General features: G+C 40.8%; 1 protein-coding gene across 2 annotated transcripts in view; it reads right to left on the minus strand.

The window, feature by feature from the left end:
- Positions 1-1,886: 1,886 nt before the first annotated feature.
- c8g (complement component 8, gamma polypeptide) overlaps positions 1,887-20,998 on the minus strand; it is a 38,781-nt gene continuing 19,669 nt past the window's right edge. The window contains exons 3-7 of one of the 2 annotated variants that reach the window (XM_064332746.1): positions 12,100-12,173; positions 10,644-10,751; positions 8,326-8,427; positions 7,717-7,752; positions 1,887-2,372 (exon numbers count right to left, since the gene is read on the minus strand). In XM_064332746.1, the coding sequence (XP_064188816.1) occupies positions 2,365-2,372; positions 7,717-7,752; positions 8,326-8,427; positions 10,644-10,751; positions 12,100-12,173 (328 nt within the window). In that variant the 3' untranslated portion in view covers positions 1,887-2,364. Of the gene's footprint in view, positions 2,373-7,716; positions 7,753-8,325; positions 8,428-9,020; positions 10,544-10,643; positions 10,752-12,099; positions 12,174-20,998 lie in introns of those variants that run through there. The other variant, XM_064332747.1, reaches the window with a different exon arrangement.

The following is a 20,998-nucleotide window of genomic DNA, read 5'->3' on the forward strand; positions in this document are numbered from 1 at the left end:
CTTTCTTATTCTGAACTGTATCCTTACTCTGAACTACCACCTCTCCTTGTGGGACTCTTAAGTCAATTATAAACTTTTAAAAAATTACTTTTTACTAATTACAATTACTAATTGTTTGTTAATACTCGTTCTCCCCTTTTTGTTGACGCCCCACTTTTCATGTATGTTTGATTTTCATAAGCATGGATAAATTAAATAGAAATTCAAAAGCTTCACTAGGCGGAAAATACATCTTCAGCTACTATGCTCTAACTCAAACTTCTCCTTGTGTTATTTTGTGAAGACAAGCTCCCACACATGAGCTGGCAGCGGTGTCAGATGTATCCAGCATTACAAAATCAATTTCTGCACCAGTAACGACCTAATTTGATAAAGATTATGAAATCATATATTGCTAAACTATTTTCTTGAATTAAAGGACTCAACTCAGTCAATTTGAGTTGCAAAACCTGCTATAGACATCTTTTTAAATTAAAAAATTTCAGCGTTTGTTTTTAAAAAAATTTTAAATCATCAATCATTTAGCCTAAGGAAAATTGTATTGAGGCATATTATAGGAACACTGAGAAAAGTGCTAAAATATGCATGACAAAACACAAAATTGAAAAGTAGTTAAAGTACTAAAAGAAATACGAAGTGAAATATTTTTTTAAGTAATTTCTTCAGTAATAACAAATTCAGCACATTTCCCCCTCCCTTCTCATGGAATACGCTTTTACATAGCCTATGCATATAGCATCCTCTTATCAATTCCAGACAACGTGCAAAGGTGGTTTGCTGGGACCGCACACACTCAAACCAGTTACATTTCACACACTTTTCATGTAGCTGCTCTATTCAGTTTATTAAAAGTCTCAGTTTCAGTAAAAACCTGAAAATATGCTGTCAGTGGCATTATCTCTGTGGAGTTCTAAACCAATCACAGTTTGATGTGATTTTGTTTGCATTTGTGATTGCAGGTCATGATGCGCAGCTGAGTACCGAGCTGGTGGAAAAGTTTCAGCAATTGTCCAAGGAGACTAAGATCCTGCTGAAGAATATTTTCATCCTGCCCAAGAATGGTACCCCCCCTCCATTCCTCTGTTCTGCCCCCAGAATCCACCCCTTCTCCACCTCATGTGAAATCTGCTGTCCATCCTCCATAATCGTGGCAACATCTTCCCCCATACTCCTCTGAGCCAATGAAAATGCTCTGTAGATGACTAGGGCTTAGATGATGTGACTGTTTTCTTTTCTACCTTATAGATTAATTAATGTTACTGATTAGTCAGTCTTTAATTACAGGGGAATAATGAAAACCAACAGTATTTCTTGTCTCCAGTGTCACATTTGACTCTTGTCTAAGGTTCTCATTGGCTCAAAGGTGCAATGATGATGTGAATTGCTGATCTTTTGACTTTGTTTTCCTTGTTTTCTCGAATATCCCCATGGGCACTCGGTGAACTCGTGTCACATTTTGCTATGTACAACCCTGTTCAACTAACCCCATAAACACAGGCAATTTGAAATACACCATTTATAGCTTAGGCCTATAGCAGTGCTGCCATTCCCACCCCCCTCACCTTAAAATCTACTTTTAGAATGTTTCAGTTTTTTCTGTATTTTGTCAACAATAAAATAAAATGTATTGAAACTACAACGGCTACCTATATTTTACATGAGTAATGATTATTACTTTGTGACCCACAACTAAGGTAAATGAGTAGATGGCACGCCTGATACATAGAGAAGTTGTGCTGTACCAGCTGTAACTGGCGGTGGGGCCCAATGTGAGATCTTTTCATGGGGGCCACAATTTCTGGCCGCGCCCCTGTGCGTGCGTGTACATGATGTCAAGTCACAAAATATCAACAGCTCAGTTTTTCACTGGGTATACACACATGATATGAACAGCACATGTCTTTACTGGGTAAACACACAGGATATGAACAACACAAGTCTTTACTGGGTAAACACACAGGCTATGAACAGCACAGGTCTTTACTGGGTAGACACATAGGCTATGAACAGCACAGGTCTTTACTGGGTAAACACACAGGCTATGAACAGCACAGGTCTTTACTGGGTAAGCTCATAGGATATGAACAGCACAGGTCTCTACTGGGTAAACACAGGATATGAACAGCACAGGTCTTTACTGGGTAAACACACAGGCTATGAACAGCACAGGTCTTTACTGGGTAAGCACATAGGATATGAAAAGCACAGGTCTCTACTGGGTAAACACATAGGATATGAACATCACAGGCCTTTGCTGGTTAAACACATACGATATGAACAGCACAGGTCAAGGTGTGTAATAGCAGCATTCTTGTTGCGTTGATGTGTTCCTTTCTGTGCATCCGATATCTCTCATTCACCTAGTTATGGGTCTGAAAAGAAGAGAGTGGAGAATGTCCAGGATTAATTTGGTGCTGCTGCAGGATTAGATGGACACCATGACACCGCTGGTTCACTGAGCAAAGTACTTTTTATAATGTTAGGGCCCAGCTTCCTCCCGTGGAGTCAAAGTCAGGACAATGCTGGAACTCACCAAGACAACAAACACTTTACTGAAGAAAGTAAATGTTTATTGTACAACCCCAATTACAAAAAAGTTGGGACGGTAAATGAAATGCAAATAAAAACAGAAATCAGTTGTAGTAATAGTAGTAGTTGACTTGTATTCAAACAAAGACAATATAAAGACAAGGTATTTTATGTTTTACCTAATCAACTTCATTGTTTTTTGAAGATATATGTTTATTATGAAATTTATGCCCGCAACACACTCCACAAAAGTTGAGACAGTCGAGTGTTTACCACTGTGTAACATCACCATTTCTTTTAACAACACTTATTAAGCGTTTGGGCACTGAAGACACCAGTTGGTTAAGTTTAGCAAGCGGGATTTTCTCCCATTCTGCCAGGTATTCAGCTGTGCAATTGTACAACAACGCAATTGTCTTTGTTGCTGTATTTTGCGCTTCATACTGCACCAAACATTCTCAATTGGAGACAGGTCAGAACTGCAGGCAGGCCAATCTAGCACCCGCACTCTCTGCAGCTGTGCACTTGTAATTCGGGCAGCACGTGGTTTGGCGTTGTCCTGCTGGAAAATGCAGGGACATCCCTGGAGAAGAAGGCGTCTGGATGGCAGCCTATGTTGCTCCAAATTTTGTACATTTCTTTCTGCATTAATGGTGTTCTCACACATGTGCATGGGCACTGACACACCCCCATACCATGACAAATGGTATGGGGGTGGCTTTTGGACCTGACGCTGAAAACAGCTTGGGTGGTCCTTTTCCTCTTTGGCCTGGAGAACACGACGGCTGTTTTGTCCAAATACTATTAGAAATGTTGACTCGTCGGACCACAAAACACGCTTCCACTGTGCTACTGTCCATCTCAGATGACTCCAGAGAAGTCGGAGGCGCTTCTGGACAGCGTTGATGTATGGTTTCTTCTTTGCATAGTAAAGCTTTAACTTGCATCTGTGTATGTAGCGGCAAATGGTGTTGACTGATAAAGGTTTACCTAAATATTCCCGAGCCTATGTCATGATATCCATTACAGACGCATGATGATTTTTAAGACAGTGGCGTCTGAGGGATCGGAGATCACGTGCATTCAGAATGGGTTTTCGGCCTTGCCCTTTATGCAAGACTCTAGATTTTACCGGATTCCTTGAATCTTTTAATTATACTGTGTACTGTAGAGGATTTCATCGAATGAGGAATGAACATGGCGGCACGCATTGTCGCAGCGGCTCCAAGCTCTCCTCGGTACAGTGTATCTTTGTTATGTCTATGTCTTATATGTTTAGATACATGGATACCGGTCAATCACTGTAAAGTACAGCCGACAAGAACTCTTGAACATCTGCTATATGAACAGAGATGTTGTGGAGATTCCACAGCCCGTCCTCATTCCATCGGAGATCACCTCCAGAACCCCGGGGCTCGGACGGGAGACATCGTAGATGGCGTAAAGATTGGAAGCAGGAGTGCGGAAAGCGAGCTGGGCTACGAGCTAGTCTAAAGGCTGCACCATTAAAGCCGTTGCTTCCCAGTATCTTCCTAGCAAACATCCGATCGATCACAAACAAAATGGATGGGATCAGACTGAGACTCACTGCACAGAATGATTTATCAGATTGTTGCGCAATGATATTTACAGAAACAAGGCTGGATCATAACACTCCCAACAAAGCTATCGAGCTAACAGGCTGGACTGTCTACAGAGCTGACAGAACACACCACTCCAGTAAGAAATCAGGAGGGGGCTTATGCATCTATATCAACAATGCTTGGTGTACAAACTCTGTCATCAATAATAGACATTGCTATCCAAATCAGGGGCATAGCTACTTCTTTGCACTTCTTGCCTAGGTCCATCCTAGTGTGCAACTCGTATCTTGTCTTTTAGCAATAACAGCAAAAAAAAAAAAAAGACACGCCGACTTGTCGCCGTTGTTACTTTGAAAGCGTAATTTCCCTGCTGATACGATACCCCTCCGCCTACTTAGCCAAATGAAAGCATTTTCATCTATTCAACATCTATTCAATCGAGCTCATCCAAATTCAGTGCGCGGATTCTACGAATACAGTACTAGGGAATGAAGGCAAAGACTAAGTGAAAGGGATGAAAATGCCAACAAGCTTTGATTGATTCTCGTGGCTTTAAAAATTCTTTTATCTGATCCAAGAAAAAAATGAACTTTTGGGTAAGGAATTCTGGTAACAATTTCAGTAGCCTATCCACAATATTCCAAAGTCCCACGATACCTTGCGCGGAATATGTGCAGAACGTCCGGTTTGGCGTAAACAAACGTTATGTTAAAAGCTATGGTAACTGAAAATGGCAGAAATTTGGGAACATACAAAGACAACACTAAAACTCTGTACTCTCACATTATATAATTCCACTAAGCTATTTAAAGACACTCAATTTCAAAAATAAAGTATATAAGTATTTTGAGCAGTAATAGCCTACTTACATAGCAATGATGAAATCTATGTTCAGTAGATGGAGACAGAGACAGTAAATCAATGATACAGTTCAATCCACTTGTTTTGCTCCAGAAAATGATGTCAGCTAGGTCTATCAGTAAACATATGGCTTAGCTATGCCCAGAAGTCATCAATAATAATAGTACTATTTTTCAAGAAATTACGAAAAATCGATGACCATGTTTCCTTAGGTGCAGCGTCTTTTACTGCTACCACAGAGTAAGTGAATGCGATGATAAGAAACATTTCGGTTACGCTGACCTAAAAAACGCTATTCCAAAAGCATAATTAGACATGTTATACATCGTTAGAAAGCGTATACTCTCACCTACTGAATAAATGAATTGTCAGTCAAGCTAGACTGTACTAAAAAGGGCGACAACGCCGTAAACAACATGTGTAGTATTACACACAGCTATTTGGTATTCCAACTGAAATCAGGCTGCCCAAAAAGCTCTCCAGGGAATAGTGAACACAGCATAGGACATCATCGGGACCCATCTACCGGACATGAACTCAATCTACACCTCACGATGCCTGCGGCGGGCTCACAACATCATAAAAGATCCATCCCACCCCAGCCACCACCTGTTCATTCTCTTGCCGTCTGGAAGGAGATACAGGAACATTGCAGCTCGGACTTCCAGGAAGAAAAACAGCTTCTTTCCCAGGGCTGTGGTACAATTAAATAATGCTGATTTTACCCCTATCCCCTCACCTCCCAGTGTGCAATAACTGGAGCACAAGCCCAGTACTTTTATATACATTTCTTTTTATGTTAATATTTATTTATTTATTAATGTTTTAATTGACAATGTTTATCTGTCCTTTTAAATTGTTTTTTACTTGTTATCTTGCCATAAAGAGTGCTCTGTAATTTTGTTGCCTTGAACAATGACAAGAAAGCTCTATCTATCTGAAATGTCTGAAATCCTACCGATTTATCTTTGGGAAACGTTCTCAAAGTGCTGGATTATTCGCTGACGCATCTGTTGGCAAATTGGCGAGCCTCGACCCATCCTTGCTCTTGAATGATTAGGCCTTTCTTGGAGGCTCTTTATATACTATAACACCTGTTTCACATCACCTTGTTATTTCAACTTGTCACATTGTTACTAGTCCTAAATTGCCCCTGTCCAAACTTTTTTGGAATGTGTTGCAGGCATAAATTTTATAATAAATGTATATCTTCAAAAAAACAATGAAGCTGATTAGGTAAAAATACCTTGTCTTTATACTGTTTTTGTTTGAATACAAGCCAAAGTAAATTTTCAAATTACTGCTTTCTGTTTTTATTTGCATTTCATTTACCGTCCCAACTTTTTTGGAATTGGGGTTGTAATCACACTGGCCAGCCAGAAGGTCACTGAAACACAACACAAGTTTGGGGTACAGCAACCCACACTGCACTGATCTTCTGGCCTGGTTTAAATACCCTCTGGGGCAGTGGTCTCCAACCCTGGTCCTGGAGAGCTACAGGGTCTGCTGGTTTTTGTTTTCACATTAAAATCAGCACCCAATTGAGACCCAAGACACCAGGTGAGTTGAGTTAACTGTAATCAACTGCTCTAATTGATTCGTGAAGTGCAGAGTCAGTATGAAAACCAGCAGACCAGGACCAGGGTTGGAGACCACTGCTCTGGGGCCTTGACTGGGTATGCATGCCCATCCTATCTGCGAGGGTCTATCTCTTTGTTCCCTAATGACATCTGTTTTGTGCATAAACAACCTATGCCCTTAATGTTGCCTGATACTGCATGGTATCAGTACTTTCAGAGAAACACTCCAAACCTATCAATAAACTACTTCAAAGTAGATTAAAATGACTTTATACTCTAAAAGAAACTTCAGAAAGGAAAGATGTAGTACAAAAGGTTTCAGTTGATCCAAGGAAAATGATTGATAATTTAATTATTTCTGCTGTGAGCTTGACACATCTTAACTCACTTCAGCAATATCTTATCAATACTCAATAAATAAATCAACTAACTGGATATTCCACAACATTCTTTTTTTTTTAAGTGATATTTTTCTGGAACCAGTGTGGGTTGCTTTTTTGGTTTCCATACTAGAATTGTAACCAGAAAAATGTAATTTATTAGAAATGGGTGTACCCTGAGAAACAGTACATAGACACACATTGTGCTACTCCAAAGACTGGAAACATACCTGCGAATGCAGATGCTTTGAGCTATGCAAAGTTGATTTCACACGTAGTTATGTTCTAAAATTTGTCACCTGAAATTCTTAACGCAAGTGCAAGCTGAAGTTTCATGCATTGCAATGTGGGGCATTATAGTAGGTAACAACAGAATGAAGCTGTCTTCTTCAATTTGTGCTTTTTTCCACTTAGTCTTTCACAATTGTCCTGGATCGCCTCCTTGAGGACTCGGTTTATTACCGCCACTTGGACATAACGCACGTGGAGTATCTGCAACCAGGATGTGTGTTTGCAGTGCGTCAGCCTGGAAATGCTACTTGCATTCACATACTTGCATAGGGTATGTTTCTGGCCTAAATCATGCAGTACTGTTCTCTTATATTTCAGACAGACTAATTGATACCCAGCTCCCACCAGCAAGAAACAAATTCTTCTTCCAATGACATCATGTGTGTAAGCTCTGCGCATTATTACACTGTCACCAACAGAGCAACAGAGTGCTGTAATACACCAACAGAGGGAATGTGTAAAACACTGAATTATACGATTTGTGAAACTCACAGAGAATGTGCTTTTCATCCGCAAACTGGCAGAAACCTGCAAAATAAGGGCTGTCAACCAGAAATCTGAAAATTTTAAATATTGCTTTCACATGCTTCAACTTTTACCATTCAATGTAAACCTTTCTGCCAAAAATAATATATCACTGTAAGTTTATAAATCATATGTGATACAGTCAGAAACTTGCATATTGGGGGGGGGGGGGGATGGCAAATATATATTCCTCATTGATGTATATTTTGTTTATATTTACATATTCAATAAATTCTATAGTTTAAACTTTAAACAAGAGTAAGCCTTGTTTTTTGGGAAATGTTAAACAATACATTTTAAAATCTATCGTATTCTATATTTTAATATGTTGGGTCCTTGTGTTGAGGGCAGCCATAATATTAGATTCACACAGAATGAAAGAAGAGGCCAGCCAAGATCACCTTTTTAAATTACCTTGTTAAAGTTAAATGACACGATCATTTAACTTTAACAACATTGCATGATTTTACTGCCTCATTTACAAAGGATGATATTTTTTTGGTCTACATACAAACATTCATTAGCAAGTGTGACACATTAACACGTGTGAGAGTAGCAATAAGAGTGCAGGCTCACCATATTTCGGAAAGGGGAAAACAAAGTCAATTCCTAAGTTCTGCTTTTCAGCTAGCAGCTCAAACTTGTCAAGGATGTGGGCCTGAAGTCTCTCAGACCTCCCTGTGCAGGAAATAGAATTCAGGTATAACAGGACAGAGCAGAACACACACTGAATTAAGTCATAACAGGAGTTATATATTACTTTGTTCTGGGTTTTTCATAGCACTGGTGGTTCAGGATGATTTAGTAATGGTGAGTGTAACTGATTGTATGATGACAATGGTTCATCTACAAACGTCATGGGAACACATACATATATTTTGTTCATATATAGAACCTCTCTGAAATGTCCCAATTGTCTTATATTAGTGCTATTTTAGTGAGCTACCCTGCTGTAGTTAGCTAGGTCTTTTCAGAACAGTGGCATAGGCTGTAGTGTATAAATAATAATGGATTTCATTTGTTGAGCAATAGGTGGACTGGTATCACAGACCATGGGGGAGTGGGGGATGAGGGGGGTAGACTTGGGGGGTGGTTGGAGGGGATTGCAATTTCAATAACTCCACCCCATCCATGTAAAGCCTATTCTGGAACATACACTGAAATCAGTGATAGCAGAACACATACACACTCACACACACAACTCAGTCATAGTAGGAGTGAGCAGAACACACACAAAACTCAGATTGAACTGGATGCGAACAGAGCTCAAATAAACTGAAAAAATTTTTTTTATGGAAACCAGATTTAGTGAAACACACATTCCACATATACACAATCCACAACATATTTTTTTGAAGTCTAATGGAAAATATCTTTCATTGAATGCAGACTTGATTAGCTATTTCCATGCCAATTTTGGAGTTAGCATACAAAAGATACACAACAAAAGTATTTTCTAATTCACTGTGTATTTGAGGAAACAAGTGTTGCATGGATCACTAAAATGTCCTCAAAGTCCTTCAGCAGCAGGAAGAATTGGGGTGCGTTCCCACCGCTTATTTTTTTACCTTCTTACTTCCTTTCCTTGCTTCCTTTCCTAGTATTGAAGGCCAAACAGATAAAAAAATATGCGATTGACATCTGGAATCATGCATTGTCAACGTGGGTGCATTCCAATCACTTATTTTATTTGTCCTTTGTCTCCAAGGTCTTTGACTGACCCGGAAATTGATCGTGGTGCGTCATCTTTGAGGACATCCCAACTCGTCAAATGCTCCTTCAAGGAGCTAGGAGTCTCCCAAATAATTCCTGAGCGTAGAAGCACGAGTGCATCCTTTGTGGAGGTATATTTCCGGAACATATGGCGTCTAATTCAGCTCTCCCAATCTGACATGTTGGTAATTGACATGGCTTTCAAAGTGACACTTGAAAGAGCAAGGACGTTCCAATTGCTTTATACATGTTTCCTCGATTCCTCCTGTGTCCTTTCCTTGCTTCTTTTCCTTGTCCTAGCTCCACTCATCATAGGATGCAGGGAAAGGAAACAAGGAAAGGACGGAGGAATCTAGGCATTAAAAAATTAAGGAAGCAAGGAGATACAAGAAGCAAAGTGAATAGAATGAGCAATGTGTGATTACAATGCGACAATGTGTGATTACAGACATAAATATAATTTTTTTTTTAACTGTTTGACCTTCCATATGTAACAATGTATAACTATACACACAAACTTTGGGGCCACATCCAAAATCACTTTGACTGGAACCCGTCGCGACCCCAACTTCAAAAAAGAAGTTTCCGAAGTCTCTACGCAACTGCCACTGACCCTGGGGCCAGCTGACGAACTGACGCATCACCTAACGGAATTAAGGACTGGCCTCCCTTATTATTGCCGTTAAGAATTGAAACGCATTTTATTTAACACTGACATCAAACTATAGGATAGCGTGAAATAGGTTATTTTACTGCTGTTTGTTGTTGTATTTTGTTTGTTGTGCATATGTTGGGTAGGGAATAGCAAATTCCCTGACCTTGTAGTTTTACATTGTTAATACTTTATTTTATAAGTCTGATCAGACAAATTAACCACATAACAGAGTAGCGTTTAACTAACACTTAACACGAATTAACCTTCTTTAAATGGTAGGACTGCTAACCTCTATGTTTAGCTGTCGCAGAATTATCATTTCCTCTTATTAGAATCATATAATCATAAAATAAAGACATACCAAATTCTGATTGGTTGTTGAAATCCATTGTTCTGAATAAACCTGACTGAACCTCACTACACATTCTAGGAAAGGAGACAAGGGAAGAAAAAAATAAGCGATGGAAACACACCCTTCATGTTAAGTTTAAGTAAAGGGAGCACCCTCACGAAACTTTGAACATACCATAGAGTTTAATGGAGATCTTCCCACGTTTCTGGTAGTACAAGATGGCATAAGAGTTATAGTCAGTCTCTCCAACGATGATGTCAATGTCATTCGCCATTTTATTACCTTGATGACAAGAGAGGACATATGGTAAGATCCAGTACTATTATATGACTGTAGAGCTGGACTGTAAGGAATGACCGGTTGACCAGCAGTGTGCGGTGATGTCTCAGTTCATTGTCTAGAGTGCATTGTCATGTAACATTGCCCTGTGATGTGTTGGTGTATGGTGATACAAATGGTTGTTTAATGCAGAAAGAAGCCTTATTGAATGAGGTGTTGGAAAGCCATAACCAATGTTTTCCATCTTGTGGCTCATTTGAACATTTTTAAAACATTTTTTGGCCCACCATACACCTGGCCATTTACAAATTGAGCTCATCACAATAATTGATGTATCCTTATTGATTCTGGGGTCTCATTGTTGACCCATTCATTATCTGCTTTACTTTTTGGAGTCGCTAATGCCAGCCATTGATCCATTTTGGAATCAAGAAGCAAGTTAGATGAGCAACAACGTGAAGCATGGCTGCATGTGCCATTCAGTTGCATGTCAGCGAGCTACTATCAGCGAGCTGTTTTCCTCCATTCCTATGATGAGTCATAATTATTTTTTCTACAGTTCTCTACAAGTGTCTAATGTAAAACATTTAGATATACTCCTTGATCAGGAAATATACTAAATTAAATGCTGATAAAATACTCCTTAAGAATTTTCATTTTTTCCACTGCAAAATTTAAGAATATTCAAATCCAGCACTTACACTACTTTTAAAGTTGTCATCTCAGTCATGTGCTGGATTGATTAATATGGAAAAATCAAGGACCAAAAATCACAGGCTTTATACATTAGGGCTCTGATATTTGGGCAAAAATGTTCTTTTGAAGTGTTAATATAAGTTTATATAACATAACATAATTACAAGAACAGGCCAACAATGCTCTCCATTTTCCTAACTAAATTAGTGCTCTGATGATGCCTAAATGGTGTAAATTGTGTTGTGGTGTGGGGATGGCTGGTTTAAGCAGCCACACCTGCCCTGGGTCAAGCTAATTAGACCTGGCCAATTGGATAATTGGTTAAGAATTAGATAATTGGCCAGGCTAATTGGACCCAGCAACAGGAGTGGCTGCACCTGTGCGTAGTGAGGTAATCACTGTGCACAGGTTAAATCTGCCATCCCCACCCACACAAAGGAGCTTCTCTGTCATGACAGTGTTTAAGATCTGCTCACTTGGCTGTAACGTCTTGCCAAATAAATGTGGACTATTTGAACATCATCTCCCTGTGTCTCTGTGCTGGAGGGCCCCAAGGAAAGCCACTTCGGTGGCCTGTGGCAGGCGTGTTTGCCACATGTGTTTTTAAAGCACAGACACAAAACAGCAGTAGAGTGAAGAAATGTATTACACTTACGACTTTTGAGTAGAAAGCGGCCACTGGTCTTGGTGGACAGATATTCCTGCCTAATTTCCCAACACTGCATATTACTGAAAGAGAAAGAGAGAGAGATGGAACATGTCACACCAAAAGCCCTATTGGGAGAAGGACCCACACCACTGGCTGTACAGGATGAGGAAGTGAGTGGCAGCCATTGTTTAGCCATTTTGGATTTTGTCAAAAACCCATTTGGACATCTCCTCCTAGAGCTATTATTCAATCTAGCTGAAATTTTGTTTTACATCTTTGAACCATTGTCCTCAGGAACTGTTAAAAGACAATTGCTCTATCAACCATTGAAATATACTGTTGAATTTGATGGCAAAGGCACCAGAAAGGATGAGTGGCCTTATATCTGAAACATTTTTGACTATTGGCATCCAAATCTGGCATACATGCTTACCAGGAGTGCTGGGTGGGGGTGGAGGTGGGTGGGACGCACCAAGTTTTTAAAAATTTTCCCACCTTGGGACACTATACCAAAAACAGGTTTAAACCCCAATTATATAAAAACGAATGCCCATATTTCAACAAATTTTGGGGGCAATACAACAACAGTCCAAATTGGACAACTAACAGAACTGGTTGCATGGGGGTGCTGTAGTGCTTGGTCCCCTTCATTGCTTGCACTTACTATATATGCGTATATATCATTATTATTTCTGTGTGCATAGTGCATGGGTCCCGCTGTTTGGTCTCAAACCTAGACTGTGCTATTGCTTGTAATACCCAGTGATGGGAAGATTACAGTTGGGTGATCCTCACTTTCTGGGGTTTTGATATATATCAAGTTTTAGTTTATGTTTTTGGCCATTTTATTTTTACCACAGCTGACACCATTAAATCTGTGGTGAACAGAAACGGCTAGTTTTAGAGTATTTGGTTGCCACGTTAGTATGATAAATTATATTTTAATGCTTTTAAACACAGGTGAAATGGAATTGCTTCAGAAAATGATCATAAGTATTATGTGTTTTTAAGAAGAAAGCTGCATACTATAACTCTATGCTATTTAAAATAAAATAAAAATGCTTTTATGATATAAGTAATCATGAATAAATGCAGTAATATCTAAATGAGTCAATAAATTGTGAAATAATTCAATAATTAAATAATAATCAACTAATTTGTATTAAATATAATTTCATCATACAAAATTCCCAGGCTTTTTGCAAAAGATAACTTTTATTTCATAACAATACTTTTCCAAACAGGCCATTTTGAAATAAAACCTGCTATTGTGAAATCAAAATTTTATTTTTATTTTTTATTTATCCTTTATTTAACCAGAAAGGTCCCATTGCGATACAATATCTCTTCTGCCAGGAAGTCCTGGTCAAGATGGCAGCAGAAAAATAAAAGTTCCATATAAAAAACATACCAAAAACAGAACAGAACATACAAGGATCAGGAGCTAAAAGGCACTTGTTGTTAGAAGCAATAACATTGTTCAGTAAAAACTGATTTTAACATATTTTTAAACATGTTAGGATACAGGGTAAGGATTTCAGATTAAGTATGTCTTGTAACTCATTCCAGACATGCGGGGCAAGAAAGGAAAAGGCAGATTTACCCAGTTCTGTTTGAGTACTTAGGACCATGAGGAGAATTTTCTCTGAGGATCTAGTGTTATGGCTACTGGAGTAATATTTCAATAAGCCGGATATGTACTGCGGTAGTTTACCCAGTAAAGCTTAAAAAAAAAAAATTAACATATGGGTTTTTCTCCTTGAATACAATGAAGTCCATTGAACCATTTCATATAAGTTGCAATGGTGTGTATGTACACTTGCACAAGTTACAAACCTCAGGGCAGCCTGATAGACTACATCCAGTTTTTTCAACAGAGATGAAGATGCATGCATATAAATTTCATCACCATAGTCTAATACTGACAAAAAAGTACTTTGAACTAATCATTTTCTAGCAGTAAAAGGAAAACATTTTTTTTAAAGAAAATAAAACTAACTTTGGTTTTTTAGATGGTTATCAATATGGACGCTAAAGGTGATCTTGTCAGCAATCCAGATGCCGAGATATTTGTAAGAGGTAACCCTCTCTAGCTGAGTGTCATCTAGTGTTAAAACTGTACTGTCAGTGGGTGATGGAATTAAATAAAATATAACATCATGTCATAATGAAAATGAGTATGATTAAATAATATTTTATAATAATGATTTCATTACTTATGGGATAATAATTAATATATTACTTATAATTATTTTACCAATTTTACCAGAATTCTCTTTTTAACCAATTTATTGACTCATTTATATATATTGCTGCATTCATTCATATTTACATCATAAATGCATATTTGTTTATTTAATTTTTCCATAGGGTATGGTGCTCTGTGCAAGTGTCTGATAAATACATAGATGTGAATGATAATCTTACTTCAATGGTAAAAAAAAAAAAAAATCCATGCTTCCCAGTTCCCACCAATTTAAATCTTCAGTGTTATAAATCAGTGCTTTTGACATATTAGGGAGAGGAGCTACATTATCAAGAGCCTTTGATTGCATTTCTGAAATTCTCTTTCCCCTATCCATTCTGTACCTTAATTCATTATTACCCTTCTTTGCAAAATAAATTTAATACAGGCAGAATTGGACTTTGTGCATTACAGTATTCTGGAATGTAAATGGGCCTTTCATATAACCGCATTTTACCCACAATTGTAATACTCGTGGATAAGTGTGGTACCACCCCTGGCTGTGAGTACTACCCTTGTTCACTTGGAGGTGTACACCTGAAAATGATAAAAGTAAGCTGAAACTTATTTTTGGCTGGTTGTTAATGATTATATGTATTTTTTATTGTTTTGTTGTTTTAACAGTAGTTAATTTGGAGACAGGTTGATGTTGAACCTTCGAGGCAGGTACCAGCTGCAGGGTCTTCAGCTGGGAGCCATCCTTTACTGATGTTTCACGTCTTTAATCCCAGAACATCTCTAGATGGTGGACCAGCGGTCAGGGACATCTCCCTGCTGCTGGATTTAGATCAGGTGGTTCCATTACGTGGCTTCTCGGTTCCCCCAGCTCTTGTCTCTAATTCGCAGCCAGAGCCAACAACTTCCCTTTTCTGCTTCTTCGGAGAGAACTTTTAGGACTTTTCTGACTTTCACTGACGTGCAGCCAATGTCTCTCAGGAAGCGCTTGGTTGAGAGGCTCACAAAGCTGCGGCAGCCAACTTCCACTGGATAAGTTGTTGCTCTCCACCCTTGCTCTTGGCATTCTGCCACTAGATCAGCATACGGCAACTTTTTCCTTTCATATGCTTCCTGGATGCCCCCTTCCCATGGCACAGTCAGCTTGACTATCAAGACACGCTTCTCGGTTGCTGACCACAGGACGATGCCAGGTCTCAGTGTGGTGGTGGTGATGTCAGTGGGGAAGCTTAGCTGCTTGTCAAGGTCTGCTCTCATTGACCAGTCATTTCCTGGGGCCAAGACTGATGTTCTGTCCTGTGTGGGGCAGTTCTGCACCGATTGTCCAGCTGTTACAAAATGGACAAGCTGCTTCTGGTGACATTGGGGCTTCTCGTTTGCTAAGACTCTCATAAGAGTTCTGCCAGCTTCCTTAGCACCTGGTCATGCCGCCACCTGTAACGATCCTGGGCCAGGGCAGTCTTGCAGCCACACAGGATGTGGTGGAGATTTACCTGGGCCATTCCGCACAGGCCTCAGTTCTCTTCTGAGCCAAACCATCTTGCCAGATTGGCTGGGCTAGGAAGGGTGTCATACGTGGCTCTGATTAAAAAGCTCAGTCTTGCCTAAGGGATCTTCCACAGGTCACTCCATCCCATTAGCCTTGGGAGAATGCCCTCCCACTTTGTCCACTGGCCTTGCAGACTTTGGCTAACAGACTTTACCAAGAACTTGTCTTCCTCCATTCTTGTCACTTCCGTGACCACCAACTTCTTTCGTTCTTTCGCGGACGCTTTTGACCAAAGCTTTTGTGGCTCTCCCCAGCCCAGACCACATCTTCCTTTTTGGGTTCTTCCGACGAGTTCTTGGTGCTTTAATCTAGAGATGGCATTATCCACGCAATCTTCTACCTTCCATGCTCTCCCTGTCCAGAACTTGGTACCAGCTTTCCTGACCTGTTGGTCACTTGACTGTCTGAGTTCCAGCACCAGCCTGGTCTTCTCCAGCCTGTACCCAAGTGTGATGTTCTTCAGTGGTAGCTGTGCGCATTCCTTCCAAATAGAGCAGCATCGGAGAGGCACCTCGGAAGTCCAAGCCACCTCCGGATGTGGTTGTTGGTTGTTGGCTTTGGCATCCAGTTTTGCGACTGTTGTTGCTGTTATTTCACACATCTTCAGTGGCCACATCACACGTTGGTATAGTGTGAATTGGTAGCACCAGACTTTGTATTTGCCAGGAAGGTAGCTCTGGTCAATCCTCTTCAATCCCTCTTTCAGTTAGTCTGTGACTGCAGCTGCCATGTGCTTGTCTGTGAGATCAGCTGTATATTCTCTGCCCAGGCTTCTAATTGGTTGTTCTGCGAGCACCGAGATTCTGTCTCCTGCCACTTGGAAAGAGACTGTGTCCACTTGGCTACCCTTGCGGATTGAGAGGCTGCGGGACTTGGCAGGTTTTATTGTCATCCTGACCCAGGACAGCAGTTCTTCAAGTCTTTTGAGGAGCCATGCTGTGCATGCAGTTGTCTGCAGTAGGCTTGTTACATCATCCATGAAGCAACGAAGGGGTGGCAACCGTTGGCCTGCACTATTCCGCACTCCTCTGGCCATTATCCTCACTCCAATCAAGATGACCTCAAAAGTGGCTGTGAATAGGATGGGTGAGATGGAAAATCTCATTGCTATTCCCCTGCTAAGTTGCTGCCGGTCAGTTGTGTAGTCCTACAACGAGTGGCAAATCTTCAAATCCACATAGTAGCTCTCGATGATGTTCTTGACACACACCGGCACATGGAAGAAGTCCAGGGCAAAGCTTATTAGCTGATGCGGGACAGACCCATATGCGTTCTCCAAGTCCAGCCATACAACATGAAGGTCCTTCTTGTCTCTCTTGGTGGACTGGATCTGATCCCAGATTAGCGTTGCATTTTCCGTACAACCTGAGAAACCAGGGACTCCAGCTTTCTGGCAGCTTGTGTCGATGTAGTTGTTTTGTAGCAGGCACTTGTTCATTTTTTTGGCAATCACAGAGAAGAAAATCTTTCCTTCCACATTCACCAGTGCGATGCTTCAGAATTGTCCAATGGTAGATGATTCTTCCTCAGATCACCCTCATCAGTTTCCATGGTTCTTTCAGGACTTGAGGGCATCATTTATAGAGCTTGTAAGGGATACCATTAGGCCCGGGGGCAGAGCTAGACCTTGCTCTACTTACTACGTCATTCACTTCATTCAGCTTGGGTGGTACAACCTCTAACTCTGTGGATGGAGCAGTTGGTTGGGGCACATAGCCAAGGGACACAAGAGGGAGATGCTTTCCTAGATCTGAGATCTGCTTCCTTACATGGTCTGCAAGTTCTTCCTTCGCCATGACTAATGTGCCACTTTTTTTTTTCTCTAGCAAGCTTCTGGCCATCTTGAAAGGGTCTTTTAGGAATTTTGAATGCTGGCTCTCTTTCTTCATTCTCCTCTTTCTGATGCGTTCAGCCCTCCTGATTGATGTTAGGCGGCTCTTGACTTGATTCCATAATACTTTCAGACCTTCCCTCTCATGTTCCTCCGCCTTTTTCCAAGCCTTTCGTAGTGCTCTTCATTCTTTCACAAGCTGAAGGATTTTCTTTTCCCTTCTACTCTTGGCTTTGGGCATATCTTCCTTCTTCCCAGTTTGACGAAACCTACTGAGGCATTCATCGTAGATGATATCACTAAAGATGTTCACTTTTTTTCCTCTTTGTCTTTGAGAGAGTTCTTCACGGTGAATGCCAAGTCACTGTCCAACTTTCTCCAAACCTCTGAATCTTTTGCCTTTGACCACATGATCTTCTTTTTCCTGCCAGGATCTTGCTCCTTCCTTCCATTCTCAGTTGCTGGGGGCCTTTCAGCTGCTTGGGAGTTGGTGTCGAGGGGTTCTGGTGGCATATGACCATCCGCAACAGTGGGCTTGATAGCGCTGTGGTGCTCAACCTGGCTCTGTGCCCTTCTTGTCTCATCTGCCTGGGCAGTGCAAGGTTGCCTTTGATCATCCCAGGGACACTTCGTCTTCCCTTGGTGTACTCTAGAGCCAACGCCATCAGGCATTTGGACTTTAAAATGCAAATTACTTCAACAAATGCAATACCCTCCTTCCACGACTTTTCATAAATAGCTGGGGTTAAAATAACTGCATTGTTAGAATAAAAAAAATAGACTCAAAGAAATACAGGCATTTTGTGCCATTTTCTTCACAAAACCCCCTGAATAATCGGAAATCACCAAAGATAATTTTAAATCGGTGTGTGAATTGGCAAAACAGATGTCTGGGTCAGTTATTTGCTCTGGCCCCATTCCCTCTCGACGTAGTGATGAAATCTACAGCAGATTGACATCACTAAATTGCTGGTTGTCTGTTTGGTGCCCTGAAAATGGTGTTGGCTTTATAGACCACTGGAATACTTTCTGGGGGAGGCCTGGTCTTTTGAAAAGACATGATGAATTAATATCAGATCACTAGCCCCTAAGGCAACTCTTGTAAATGAATGAATTACTGATCACCAAGTTGAAATCTTATGTGTAACTGAAACTTGGTTTAAAACTGTTGAATATATTGCCTTAAATGAATCCACCCCTCCTGGCTACAGCTATACTCACGTTCCCCATCTGACGGGTCGTGGCGATGGTGTTGCTGCTGTATATAATTCAAATCTTTTTGCTACTTTGAAATCCGGCTTCAAATGTAACTTTTTTTGAAGTTCTCGTTCTCAGTTTTTCACATCCGGACAAAAAAGCATTTCAAAACAACTTGGTTCATTTTTGCACTCCAATCATATATTGGAAGTTTTTCAATCTGGTTTTAGACCCTCTCACAGCACTGAACCAGCCCTGGTCAAAGTACTCAATGACCTACTCCTCGCTTCAGACAATGGCTGCATCTCTGTACTTGTGCTTTTAGACTTAAGTGCAGCATTTGACACAGTTGATCACCTCATCCTTCTGGATAGACTTGAAAATCTTGTAGACCTCCGTGGACTCTCTTGGTTCAGATCATACCTATCAGACCGATATCAATTTGTGCATTTTAATAATGATTCCTCTTATCAATCCAGGGTTAGATATGGAGTACCACAAGGATCTGTGCTTGGGCCATTGCTCTTCTCTCTTTATATGCTCCCCCTGGGACAAGTTATTCACAAACATAACATTAATTTCCACTGCTATGCAGATGACACCCGGTTGTATCTATCAGTTAAACCTGGTGAAGTTGTCCAGCTGTCAAAGATCAAAGCCTATCTTATAGACATAAAGGAATGGATGACCCAAAACCTTCTCTTGTTAAACTCCGATAAGACCGAAATAAGGGTAGTGGGGTCCAAGTCCCTGAGATGCAAACTATCTGACTATATGCACTGATGGAATCTCCATTACTTCAAGTGCTGTAATCAAAGATATTGGTGTTACCTTTGATCCAGATCTTGCATTTGATATACATATTAAAAACATCTCTAGGGTTGCTTTTTATCACTTGAGAAATATCTAAATAATTCGGAACATACTGTCCTTACATGATGCAGAAAAGCTAGTTCATGCTTTTGTTACTTCAAGATTAGATTACTGCAATGTTCTTTTGGATCTGGATGTGCAAATTCCTCTCTGAAAGGGCTCCAGCTAATTCAAAATGCAGCAGCTCGTATTCTCACTAGAACAAGGAGATTCGAGCACATCAGCCCAGTGTTAGCATCGCTTCACTAGTTGCCAGTTAAATTCCGAATAGACTATAGATACTACTTCTTACCTTTAAAGCCTTACATGGGCTTGTCCCTTTGTACTTAAATGATTTACTTCTTCCTTCTATTCCCTCACGAACGCTCCGTTCGCTGGGTGCAGGCCTCCTTGGTATTCCTAGAATAGCGAAAAGTACCAAGGTGGTAGAGCCTTCTCCTATCGTGCTCCCCTCCTGTGGAACAAGTTGCCTGCCCATGTTCGGGGCGCAGACACTATCACCTTATTTAAAGCTAGGCTCAAAACATATCTTTTTAGTCTCTCCTATATTTGAGGGGCAGGAGTGGGAAGCGGGCATAGCTATAGAGTCTCTGGTGGACTGAGCGGTTAGTGCTGTCACTGGATCATCATTGGTAGTGCTGTGTTAAGCTGAACCGGTCATGGTCTGGTGATGACTGTCTCAAGCCTGCCCTCATGGCTGCGTTGGCCCCTGCCTCTGTTTCCCTTAACTATGCTGCTATAGCCTTATTCTGCTGGGGTTTTCCTTATTGCACACAGGCACCTCTGTCTCTTCTGCTCTGCTTGCTAATCTACCTCTTGAACCCCCTAACAATGTATTTTTTTCTCGTTTTCCTCGTCTCTGGGCACCTGCCCGGAGCTCTAGCCCAAGTTTGCTGAGCACCCCCCCCGGCCCGGAGCTCCAGCCCTAGACCAGCTAGACCAGCTGGGCACCCCCGCCTCCTGCCACTATTGACTTTCCATGACAAACCGGTGCCTGCCCATGGCAGATGGGTTCCCCCTCTGAGTCTGGTTCTGCTCAAGGTTTCTTCCCGTTATCAGTCAGGGAGTTTTTCCTTGCCACTGTTGCCCTAGGCTTACTCTTTGGGGGCCGGTTCTCTGTAAAGCTGCTTTGTGACAAAGCTCCTTTGTTAAAAGCGCTATACAAATAAAAATTGATTGATTGATTGAACAATAGGTAACAGGTGCTGATATCCAGGTGTGAATTGCTCCCTCCTCTGTTGCTGAATAGTGTGAC

This window comes from Anguilla rostrata, chromosome 4, assembly GCF_018555375.3.
Source record: "Anguilla rostrata isolate EN2019 chromosome 4, ASM1855537v3, whole genome shotgun sequence".
NCBI lineage: Eukaryota > Metazoa > Chordata > Actinopteri > Anguilliformes > Anguillidae > Anguilla > Anguilla rostrata.